This window comes from Gossypium arboreum, chromosome 4 (assembly GCF_025698485.1).
Source record: "Gossypium arboreum isolate Shixiya-1 chromosome 4, ASM2569848v2, whole genome shotgun sequence".
In the NCBI taxonomy this organism is placed as follows: domain Eukaryota; kingdom Viridiplantae; phylum Streptophyta; class Magnoliopsida; order Malvales; family Malvaceae; genus Gossypium; species Gossypium arboreum.
In genome coordinates, this window is record NC_069073.1 from 100101996 (window position 1) to 100114331 (window position 12336).

Consider the following 12336-nt stretch of genomic DNA (forward strand, 5'->3'; position numbering starts at 1 on the left):
AAAAGTCACATTACGTCACAACAACACAAAAAAATTATAATTCTTGCATGTTTAAAGCCATTTCGGATCTGTTTAGAGCTCCATCTGGTCCTCAAGTATCCTCACCATCTTAGTTAACTAATTATAAATTGGCTCGTAATAGGAAAAGATGAGAAATCTGACCACTACAGAAATATTATGAAGGAAACCTAGTGGCTTATGCTTTTAGTGTTGTCAAGAGCATTGTTTTAACTGATCTTTCGTGTTATTATAAGGCAGTTCAAGCCTCTGATTCTAGCAAATTACTAGTTGAAATGGAATAGGAGATGGATTCGCTTCAAATGAACGAGACTTGGAGGCTAGTTAAACCACCTATCAATAAAAGAATCGTTGGTTGCAAATGAGTGTTTAAAAAGAAGGAAGGTCCAGGTCTTAACAACATTAGGTACAAGGCAAGACTAGTTGCAAAGGGCTACATTCAAGTGGAAGGAGTTGATTTTCATAATATTTTCTCTCTCGTTGTGAAACATATGTCCATTCAAGTTCTTTTGACAATTGTTGCATCAAATAATTTTGAGTTAGAGCAGTTAGATATAAAGACTACTCTCCTTCACAGTGACCTTAAGGAGGACATCTACATGCAACAACTAAAAGGCTTCAAATTTGAAGGTAAAGAAGATCATGTTTGTCTCTTACAAAAGTCCTTGTACGGTTTGAAGCAGTCTCCTCAGCAATGGTATAAAAATTTTGACTCATTCATGTTAAGTTTTGGTTTTTCTTGAAGTAAGTATGATAGTTGTGTTTATCTACAATGTCTTAATGATGATTCTTTTATATATTTGTTGCTTTATGTTGATGATATGTTAATTGCAACTAAGAATCTATTTAAAATTGGTCGTCTTCAAATCATGCTTCACTCTAAATTTGAGATGAAAGATTTAGGTGCAGCAAAGAAAATTTTTGGGATGGAAATTTTGAGAGATAGACATTCCGAGAAATTGTTTTTATCACAAAAAAGGTACATCAAGAAGATCCTTAAGCGATTTAAGATGCAAGATACCAAATCGGTAAGTACTTTTAGTTGCACACATTAAACTCTCAATTTCATATTCCCTGCAGAATGAAGAAGATGAAAGGTACATGTCAAAAGTACCTTATTCAAGCACAGTTGGAAGTTTGATGTATTCAATAGTACGCACTCGTCCAAATATTTCACTTGTTGTTAGTGTTGTTAGCCAATACATGAAAAATCCTGGTAAGTAACACTAGCATGCAATTAAGTGGATTTTCATATATTTACGGGGTACTTCTAACATATGCTTAGAGTTTGGAAGAATTCAAAAGAGTCTAGTCAGATAAATTGGTTCTGATTATGCAGAAGACTTAGATCAAAGAAGTATCTTTCACAAGTTACCTATTTACTTTTGGAAATTGTGCCATTAGTTGAAAAGAAAAACTTCAAGCTACAGTGGCTTTTTCGACTACTGAAGCAAAATACATGGCAATTACAGAAGTAGTAAAAGAAGCAATTTGGTTAAGAGGCCTATTCAGTGAATTGGTAAGCGAAAATAGGACAACTATCATATATTGTGATAGTCAAAGTGTCATACATCTCACCAAAGATCAAATGCATCATGAGAGAATGAAGCTCATAGGCATTCATTGTTATTTTGTTCGAGAAGTGATCATTCAAGGGGATGTTCAGATTCTTAAAATTGGCACAGAGCACAATTCGACCAACATGTTGACGAAGAGTCATTTAGTTTCAAAGTTCGAGCATTGCTTGGACTTGGTAAGTATCTGACGAAGAATCAATTAAGCCCATAATAGGGCTCGACAAGGGAGTTGGTCCAAATACGAGTCAAGGTGGAGATTTGTGAGAGAATGCCTCTTATTTTGACCAAAATTTTATTTTGGCTTTTCTTCTCCCAGTTAAATTATGTTTTTAGTTTCCCACTTAAACTCTAATTATCCTAGAGCTGTTGTAGTCATATATACTACAAATTTTCAGCATATAAATAGACTTTAGTTACTCACAACAAAATATCTAGATTGAGAGAATTTTGTTCTTTGTTTTGAAGGGTTTTTTCTTATGGGGCTTCTGGTTTTTCTTTTAATTCTCTCAATCTTTTGTACTTTCCTTTATTATAGTGAAATCTCCTTTTGCCTATGGATTTTTATCCTCCTTTGAGGAGTTTTTCCACGTAAAATTTGTGTGTATGATCTTTTCAATTCTTATTTTCTTCACTTTATTCGTTGTTTAATCAAGTTTATCCTCTACATTGTACTATTCGAAAGTTTTCATTGAAGTCACTAAATTGTTAAAATTGATGTTCTACAGCCTTCTTTGTTCGCATCACTTATACTAATTAAAATCTCTCATTCCCCTTATCTTTTTCAACTTAGATTTTTTATGAAACATCTTTGAACATCATGAATCTGCGAACAAAAATTCAAATAGCTTTCTTTTCTAATCCTTAACATTGATTGTTAGATTGAGTTTAATAAAAGGTATATTCTTCTACCTTGTGATGGGCATTGATCCACCATATCGATAGTTGAATTGTAGCTTGGAGCTTACTAATCGAACTTTTAAAAGAAAAATGTAACAACATAGTAACTTAAAGAAAAACTTTCGCATAGTTCAATGACTTAAATAAAAACTTATGTATAGTTAAGGGATTATTTAGTAATTTTTAAAACTTAATTATGAATACGTAAATTTACTAATAATTTAATGACCATCCAACCAAATTATTAAACTTTATTTTTTCCTCAAATAATTTTCAGAATCCATTATCTCACATCAACTTAATTTATTCAAAATAAATAATGAAATAGATGTAAAATTATTTTAATAATAATTAAAGGCTTAAAAATTTATCGAAAATGACATGATATATAAACTCTAAATCCCACCTAACAACTCCTGGCATGAAGCGAAGCTTAAAATAGTTAGTCTTGAATTTCATTATTAGATTATGAGTTTTATAATTACTTAGACTATATATTATTTTAGTTTTTATTTATTTATGAAAAGTTATATTGTGTTTATACTTAAAATACAGTAATTAAAGAAAATCTATTTTCCAAACTTTGAGCGCACGAAATAAGACGTAAGATTAATGTTATTTAAATTGGGGTTGAAAAGTCATTAAAAAAATGGAAACACGTGAGAGCGGCGTAGGCTATTTATGAGTCCAAAAAGTCAATTTGCTGTTAAGAAACGCGCTTTGGAGTAGCCTTTGAGAGTCAAGACCCATCACAGATCACAACGTACACGTATTGTTCGATCCCCATCTCCCTAATGACGTGGCACACAACAACAACCGATTTTGTAATATATTTAAATTATAATTTGCCTTTTTTTAATTCAAAAATTAAATTCCACTGTTAATTAAATTTAAATTCTACATTAATTTTAAAGTTAACAAAATTTGATTTTCACAATACATTCTTAAAAATAAAAAGCATATGGACCACTTTTCAAAAGTATACGGATTTGAACTCTTTTAAAATGAGTTTATTTCTTAAAGTCACAAATGGGTTCAAATTACATAAAATTTTAATATAATTACTTTTTAAATATATATATATATATATCAACAACTTAAAATAAATTTATGTAATTTACAACTTAAACAACAAATAAAAATGAATATAATGTTTGAATTTGATCTAAACACTTCTATTTGAACATTAACACTAAGTTTGATGGAAGTGAAGCAATTATATGTGTAACGCCCCGTACCCGAGACCGTTGCCGGAGTCGAACACGAGGTGTTAACGGACTTAATTCATTACTTAAACAGCTCATACAATTCATTTTAAAATTTCCTGACAAGCTGGCTAACTGCATCACAGTCGCTTTAAAAATCATATCTCGAGTTCCAAAGCTCGAAATCCAATTCCGTAAATTTTTCCTGAAACTAGACTCATATACCTATCTACTAATTATTTTCTAGAATTTTTGGTTGGGCCAATTAGTACAGTTTATTAGTTAAATTCTCCCCTGTTTCAGGGTTCGACTACTCTGACCTCTGTGTATTACGAATCAGATATCTCCCTGTACAGAGCTTCAATGACTATGTCGTTTGTCTCTAATAAAACTAGACTCAATAAGGAATCTGTACATATAAAGCATGACTTATAATTATCTTTGTAAAATTTATGGTGAATTTCCAAATTCAGAACAGGGGATCCAAAAATCGCTCTGGCCCTGTTTCACAAAAATTTAAACATCTCATAAAATATAGCTCATATACCTGTTTCGCTTCTTCCATATGAAAATAGACTCATCAAGCTTCGATTCCATAACTTATTAATTATTTAATTCCATTTCTACTATTTTTAGTGATTTTTGAAATTCACATCACTACTGCTGTCTGAATCTATTTTATGGTAAATTTTACCTATTTCATGGTTTCCATGGATTAGCTAGCAATTTGACATACATAACACCAAATATGATCATGATTAGCCATTCCAATGGCTAATCATTACCAAGCATTTCCATACCACTCAATAACCATATCATAAGACCATATATACAAAATGATTATAATGCTATACATGCCATACTCAAAATATACAAGCCATTATGCCAAGATGGTATATGGATAGTGTGAGCGAGCCTCCGACCGTTCCCGATTTCCGAGTTGGCTTGTCAAAACTACAAGGAATGAAAAGGAGGGAGTAAGCATAAATGCTTAATAAGTTCACATGCAAATAGCAAGTAACATAACCATATAAGCAAACATAAAACATCATTTGCATAATCATCACCAAGACATTCATATCACATTTTCATTTATCATCTTACCATATTGTTGTTATATCGATTTTTCAACCCGAGGGTTAAGTACATACCTGTTCAAAGTACCCATTTCACAACACTTACCAATACGTCCCTTTCATCTTGAGTATTCCTCCATTTCAGTAGAACTTTACCCGTTGAACACATCGGAATATAATTCGGATACATGGAAAGTTTGCACATAAGTGCCACATATGTAGCCAAGCTACCATGTAACCCGCCCATAAGTGAACTCGGACTCAACTCAACGAGCTCGGGCGTTCGCATCCATAAGTGAACTCGGACTCAACTCAACGAGCTCGGATGCCTAGTTACATCTCTCGAACTCGGACTCAACTCAACGAGTTGGACGCCGCATCCATAAGTGAACTCGGACTCAACTCAACGAGTTCGGATGCCCAAATATCCCAGTGACATGTCACTTGTATCCTAATCCATTCCTAAGGTTCAACGGGACATTTTTCCCAATCATATGTCTCAACCATCTTCTATGGAATGTCGATACCGATACTCGGTAGTATTTCACATTTTCCAAGTATATCACATAATTTGACATATTATCAAACAATTGTCACAAGTATGATATTTCATAATAATTATCATATCATTTAAATAACATTAAAACATTTAAAACAATAACTATGTTACTAACATTTACATATGAACTTACCTCGTATGCGAAAATGACTACTTTTACCATTTCGTCCACAACTTGATATTTTCCCCATTTTAGCCCGAATTTCAATTTTCCTTGCTCTATCATTTAAAATATAGTCTAATTAGGACTCACATTATTCAAATTGACCCAAAATCATATTTTGGAAAAATTACAATTTTGCCCCTAAACTTTTGCATATTTACACTTTTGCCCCAAAGCTCGTAAATTAAACTTCAGCCTATTTTCTTATGTTTTATGACATGATCATTTTTCCCTTCTATGGAAACATCAAATTCTCACTCTAACATGTACTTATGACTATTAGGTATTTTTACCGATTAAGCCCTTTTGCTCGTTTTCACTTAAAACCGAGTAGCACAAGTTGTCTAACATAATTTAAAACCTCATATTCTATCATAAAACACCAAAATACACAAATTTCACCTATGGGTATTTTTCCAAATATAAACCCTAGGTTAAATTATTGCTAGCATAAACTAAATCGAGCTAGGGACTCCAAAACGTAAAAATCATTAAAAACGAGGCTAGAACGGACTTACAATCGAGCTTGGAAGCTTGAAAAACCCTAGCCATGGTTTCTCCTTGCTATATTCGGCCATGGGGTTGAAGATGAGCAAAATTGGCTTTTAATTTTGTATTTTAATTCATTTTACCCCTAAATGACCAAAATGCCCTTACTATTAAACTTTCCAAAAATTCCATACATGTCCAATTTTTGTCCATAGACTTAGAAATTGGTAAAATTTATATTTAAGACCTCCTAACTAATATTTCAAAACAATTTCATATTATAAACTTCTAGAATACAAGTTTTGCAAATTATTCGATTTAGTCCCTAATTTCAATTTAAGCACTTTATGCATAAAATTTCTTCACGAAATTTTTACACAATCATGCAATCATATCATAGACCTTAAAATAATCATAAAATAATTATTTCTATCACAGATTTTGTGGTCACGAAACCACTATTCCGACTAGGCCCAAAATCAGGATATTACAATATGGTTTATTGAATTCTCTAAATGTCGAATGATTGATTCCTACTCTATTACATAAAATCATTGAATAGCCATTCCGTAGAGGGGGTGTTGAATGGCTATCCCAACCTCTTCCTCGAATGACATCTTTTTCTTCCTCAAATACTCTTTTTGAGGCATTGAAAACAAATAAACATAAAACAAAACAAAACTTGAAATCATTCGGCACAACATCAAAGTAAAATTGTAAAAATAAAGAGAGAAAGAAAGCAACAAGAATGATCTTATAATTCAAGCCATTTGAAATTTATATACAAAGAAAATTGCATGATGATTGCATTGATTTTGGGTATTTTTCTTCTTAGTGGTAAAAAAAGCATGGGTTTTGGTATTTAATTTTAACTTAGGAAAAGAGGAAAAGAGAGGAGAGAGAATCACATATTAGAAAATTGATTGTTGAAGCGGTGGAAGACTGTGTAATTTGGGTGGAAACTTCAAAATGTTTTTGTAGATTTATATTGATAGAGGTGGATTTAGAGAAAATTAACAAGAGAATTGAAAAGAGGTGGTTGATATAATCCAAATATGAAATTTTGAGTAAGAAAGAATGGCGGTTGATGGTTGATGCAGTTGTGAAACATGATGAAGTAACAGTTTTGTAGATATACAAATTAAGTTATACAAATTACAACTCCGCTCTTTCACCCTTCGAGATCGTAACGTTGATCCCGTCAACAGCCATGCCTCCATAGTTCCACCCGATCCAAGTCATCGATGTTTTGGTTGGATAGTTACAAAAAAAAGAAGGTTCTTTTTTGGGGTATAGATATAAATATTAGGAATGTTGTTTTGCAGTTAATTTGCTTCCATGTTTAGTAAATGGATGAATGTATGGTTTTAGTTTTGTGGTGACTGATGTTGAAAGAATGGTTTGGGTGTGGTCTGATATTTCAACTTACGTTATTTGATTGGGGTATTAGATGTGTGTGCAATCGATGTTCATCATTTCTATTAAGGAATCCTTTATTATGGCATAATTTCTATTAAGGAATAGCTATTTTTTGTTGCTGCTCTTTTTTTCATTCTTGGCTTTATATTTTAGTTTAAGGGATAAAATTAAATATGTTTAGTTTTTCTTTTATAATTTTTATGAGGATAAATATTTGAGTGAAGAAGAGGAGAATTTTGGTGTTAAAAACCATGATAATGAAGATTTTAAAATTTTTGGGTTGAAAAGATTTAATTATTTCATATATGTATATATAGAGAGTTGGTATATAACTTCCTAAAATTTCTTTCTATTTTGATAATTTATATTTAGTTTTGGTTTTTATATATTTATGTCCGTTTTCATACAACTTTTTTGAAAGTCTGTTTTATAAATTTAAGTTCATATATTTATTGGGTTACGATAATTCTAGTTTTTTTCAAAAATTGTTAAACAGTAACGAATTATTACTTTTAAGTAAAAGTAAAAGTAAAAGAAAATTTAAAAAAAAAATGTAAAAATGAGTATACTTCTCCACTTTTATTGAACGAGGGCTTCAATGGCTAAGGAAAGCAGTAAAATGGATGGAAATGGCTCCGGCTCCTTTCATTTTCCCCCGAAAGTCTTCACATTCTCCAATCCATTGTTGAAGGCGCAGCTGATGCAAATGCATAATCCCAGGATTCTTCTATAATATATACATTTTAAGCAGCTAAGGAATGTTGCATCGCCTTTTGCCAGACCAATTATGGTTCCATTGTGTTAGTAAAATGGATGCCCTTTCTCAAACTTAAAAAACCTCATCTAATACTAATCAGAATCATAATGTCATGTCTTTTATCAACATTTGTCTCTCGCATGTTTAACAAATAATTATCGTCAAATCACATTAAAACACACTTGAAAAATTTTATGATAATACAATAATTTCTCAAATCACATCCAAGTATACTTGCATAAAGCACCATTACATCCAATTTCCTTTAACAAGTAATCAATCACAAGGACTCACATTAATATATTGATTATATAAGCTCTCTCAACTGCTCAAATGATTCCAAAACACTACTTTACATATCAAAACTCTTGTAGAAAATCCACTATTCCTTTCTAAACACACCAAAATCACTATAAACTACTCTCAATGTTATCGTGTAATTCAAAAGAATTACAAATGTAAAACTGTTTGTAATAAACCATGCAAAAGGGGGTATGGGTGAAATCAATTTTGAGTAATAGGAATGCAAAAATAAATACATAAATTAATAAAAACCGAACAAAAATAAATGAAGCAGGAGGTTAAATCCCATCCAAGCAATGGGAAGGTAGGTATAGTTGGCATGTTCAATTGATAAGTGTTGCCTCGTGCTTTAGGCAAGTGCTTTACTTCATCTTCCATATTTTCCACATGGCTTTAGCTTAAAGGGGAGGCAACTTCCCCCCCATTTTCCATTGTCTTTCTTGGTATTCCCTTCTTATAAAAACCCATCCACTGCCCGATCCCCATCTATCAACCCACTTCCAGTTTACATCCAGCAAGGTAGCTCTACTATATATAGTCTTTGCAGAACAGGTGTGAAAGCAAAAGCTTCTGTTATTCAGCAATGGGAAAGGAGATGAGGCATTTGAGTTCATGGGTTGAAGTTGCACCTCCTCTTCTCATTTCTCCCCTCAGGAACAGAACATCTAATTCTCCTGTGTTGGAGACCATCACCGAAGATGAAGCTGAGGACTCCAATGACGACTAGCATTCCTCACCCATCCATATTTAGGACTGAAATCCCCCCTCCCCACATTTTGTTATAAATTGTTATCTTGGGGAATTAATGGAATGTTCCAGTTTTGTTACAGTTCAATGGGTTTTTTTTTCTCTTATTTCATTGTTACTTCGCAGGATTGTTCATCAAAGGAAAAATGTATTTGGCCTACACAAAAAAGATGATCCTTATACTTGCATTAAAATTTTGTTCCTTTTAAAACTATGTTTTGCTACCATTCTTACGGTGGGGAAAATTTAAGTCCACCTTGTGAAAAGGTGTTTGATTAAAATTAACAGTCAATAACAATGATGGTCTCCCATCTCTTTCTTTGTAAGGCTTGAGATTATGAATTTGACTACTAAAGTAGGAAACTTTTCAATGCTGAAGGAGTTTTAATTCAGGTGGTAATGTGTATTATCTCAGATATAAATAATAAAAAGAGTTGCATAAAAATATATTGAAAAATGAGTTTATTTTTCTTTTTATAGTAAATAGAAAATACACGCTTAAAAACTAGGAATCTATGGGATAGAGGTCTCTTTATGCAGTGAATTATTGACATCCCTCTAGCAATCTCGTCCTAATATATTGCGGTCTATATGTGAGAAAAATTAATTTATTTAACTTCATTAATGCTGTCTCACCCAAAGAATCAGTTATTTTGTTAATATGTTGAAATTCTATTTTCCAATTCTTAGTGCATCATTCCTGTATTAACCCGACTTCTATAATATTATTAATTGATGTGAAATTATTTCGAATAATATCTATTAAAACCTCTGCATGAATTTCTAAATATACTTTTAACCATATAATTTTGTTATAGTTGGATAATAAATGAGATTATTAAAATTAATAAAAGATTTACACCAATTACCAAAATAATTACTTGGCAGTCATTCAAATCATTATTAACAAATTTAGAAAAATATTCATTAAAAAAATCGGCAATGCAATTAGGAAAATATTGTGGCCTTATTGTGCTGTAAACTGAGTGCAAGTGATGAAAAACAGTAGAGGACAACCGACCAATCATCAAAGCGGAGACGGCATCATAACTTTTGTATCGACACGTTGGTAAAGGAAAGCCTTAAGTGTTATTATATCTCTTTCTATTTCAAGGAGTTTGGTCCATGCGATGTGATTAGAGAGCAATATTTTATGATTGATACCACGTGGCTGGAAAAGAGTGGTTGAAAGGATCAACGGCGGTGCTTGGTGGGTCCGGCATTGAAATGGACGGTTGTAGTGCCTACCGCATTTTAAGTGTTTAGTCGGTACGCCTTTTTGGATCACGCCCGACACACCATTTCCATCTCTCCATTACTTAATGACACGTGGCGAATTATTACCCACTTATCATCTATTTTGTCTTCTTTTCCACACTAGATTTTTGGCCTTTTTAATTAAGTAAAAAGAATTACAGTAATAATTTTTATTTCCACCAAAAAAAACTTAAATTATATTATAGATAGCTATAATACTAACCTATATTTGTTTTTAGTTAAAGAGAATGTATATTCCAACATGAACAATAATAGTTGCCGTGTATAAATAAATGCATAATTAATGAAGCGCTTATCATTCATTTTAAGGAATATTGTCCCGAAGTAGTCCAGCAGCAAAGAGCCACCCTTGGTAGGGTCTGGTTTTCTGAAATGGGGCGGCAAAACAACTACGTTAAATTGACACCCACTCGACCACCGCACCCATATATACCCTTCTTCCAAGGATTATCTTCAAAAACAAAGGCTGTAATCCAAGCTTCTATTCAGTTTTGTAAGAGCTATGGCTAAGGCAATTGAGGTTGGTGGTGAGTTCCAGGCCAAGGACTACCATGATCCTCCACCCGCTCCATTGGTAGACGCTCAGGAGTTAGCCAAGTGGTCTTTTTACAGGGCTGTCATAGCTGAGTTCATTGCCACTCTCTTCTTTCTCTACATCACTGTCTTGACTGTGATCGGTTACAAGACCCAGACCGACCTTGCTAAGGGCGGTGAAGATTGTGGAGGCGTTGGCATTCTCGGCATTGCTTGGGCTTTTGGTGGCATGATTTTTATCCTTGTTTACTGCACTGCCGGTATTTCTGGTAAGTGCGCAAAATGGGCTAATAGCGGGATACGATTTAGCAAATGACTGACAACTTAGCTCAATATTGCAGGGGGACACATCAACCCAGCAGTGACCTTTGGACTTTTCTTGGCTAGGAAGGTGTCGTTAGTTCGAGCCATATTTTACATGGGTGCTCAGTGTTTGGGAGCCATATGTGGATGTGGGCTGGTCAAGGCCTTCCAAAACTCATACTACAACCAGTATGGAGGAGGAGCCAACAGCCTGGCTGAAGGATACAGCACTGGAACTGGTTTGGCGGCTGAAATCATCGGCACCTTTGTCCTTGTCTACACTGTTTTCTCTGCAACTGATCCCAAGAGGAATGCAAGAGACTCCCATATCCCTGTATGTCTCTTAACTTTAACCAGATCACAAACGTAAATTGTATTGTATCAGTTATGAATTGTTGTGTATTGTTGTTTAAGGTCTTGGCACCACTTCCCATTGGGTTTGCTGTGTTCATGGTTCACTTAGCCACTATTCCCATCACCGGAACCGGTATCAACCCAGCTCGTAGTTTGGGGGCTGCTGTTATCTTCAACCAGGACAAGATATGGGATGACCATGTATGGACCTTTTGAGTTATACAACTTTTTTTTATTTTTGGCCCTTGTCTTATGACACCTTATAAAAATTTTGTTGTTTCTTTGAAATGGATGCAGTGGATATTCTGGGTAGGACCTTTCATTGGAGCTGCAATTGCCGCAATCTATCACCAGTTTGTATTGAGGGCATCGGGTGCTAAAGCTCTGGGATCCTTCAGGAGCAGCTCTGCCATGTAAAATATGTTGAAGCAAGAATTGTGCAGCCATAAGTTCAAAGTAAATTAAGGCTGGCATGCATGGATGAATGAAATGAAGTTTTCTTCAGACCGTTGAATTTGTAAAGAATAATCAAAGTGTAATGCTTCTTCTCTATGTATCTGGCACTTATTTTTAACGTGCCTCAAACTTTGCTTTATCTAAATGGAGTTCAGTTCCATTTCCTAAGAATATGGAAAATAGATTTGAGTTGTCTACAAA

General features: G+C 33.5%; 1 protein-coding gene and 1 long non-coding RNA gene across 2 annotated transcripts; one reads left to right on the top strand and one right to left on the bottom strand.

The window, feature by feature from the left end:
• Window positions 1-4373: 4373 nt before the first annotated feature.
• On the bottom strand, window positions 4374-6091 carry LOC128291898 (uncharacterized). Its single transcript, XR_008281879.1, has 3 exons — window positions 6014-6091; window positions 5466-5551; window positions 4374-4651 (listed from the first exon to the last, which is right to left on the bottom strand). It is a non-coding gene; the product is annotated as an uncharacterized LOC128291898 (long non-coding RNA).
• Window positions 6092-10697: 4606 nt separating this feature from the next.
• On the top strand, window positions 10698-12336 carry LOC108457976 (aquaporin PIP2-2-like). The gene is made up of 4 exons (XM_017757201.2): window positions 10698-11291; window positions 11364-11659; window positions 11740-11880; window positions 11977-12336. Exons 1-4 carry the CDS (start codon window positions 10991-10993, stop codon window positions 12094-12096), a joined length of 858 nt encoding a protein of 285 aa, XP_017612690.1. The 5' UTR covers window positions 10698-10990; the 3' UTR covers window positions 12097-12336.

Bases quoted from the DNA above. Each gene is read 5' to 3' on its own strand.
- LOC108457976 (XM_017757201.2), top strand. From the start codon at position 10,991: ATGGCTAAGGCAATTGAGGTTGGTGGTGAGTTCCAGGCCAAGGACTAC. The intron at 11,292-11,363 runs GTAAGTGCGCAA...TCAATATTGCAG, and splicing joins CTGCACTGCCGGTATTTCTG to GGGGACACATCAACCCAGCA. The intron at 11,660-11,739 runs GTATGTCTCTTA...TTGTTGTTTAAG, and splicing joins CAAGAGACTCCCATATCCCT to GTCTTGGCACCACTTCCCAT.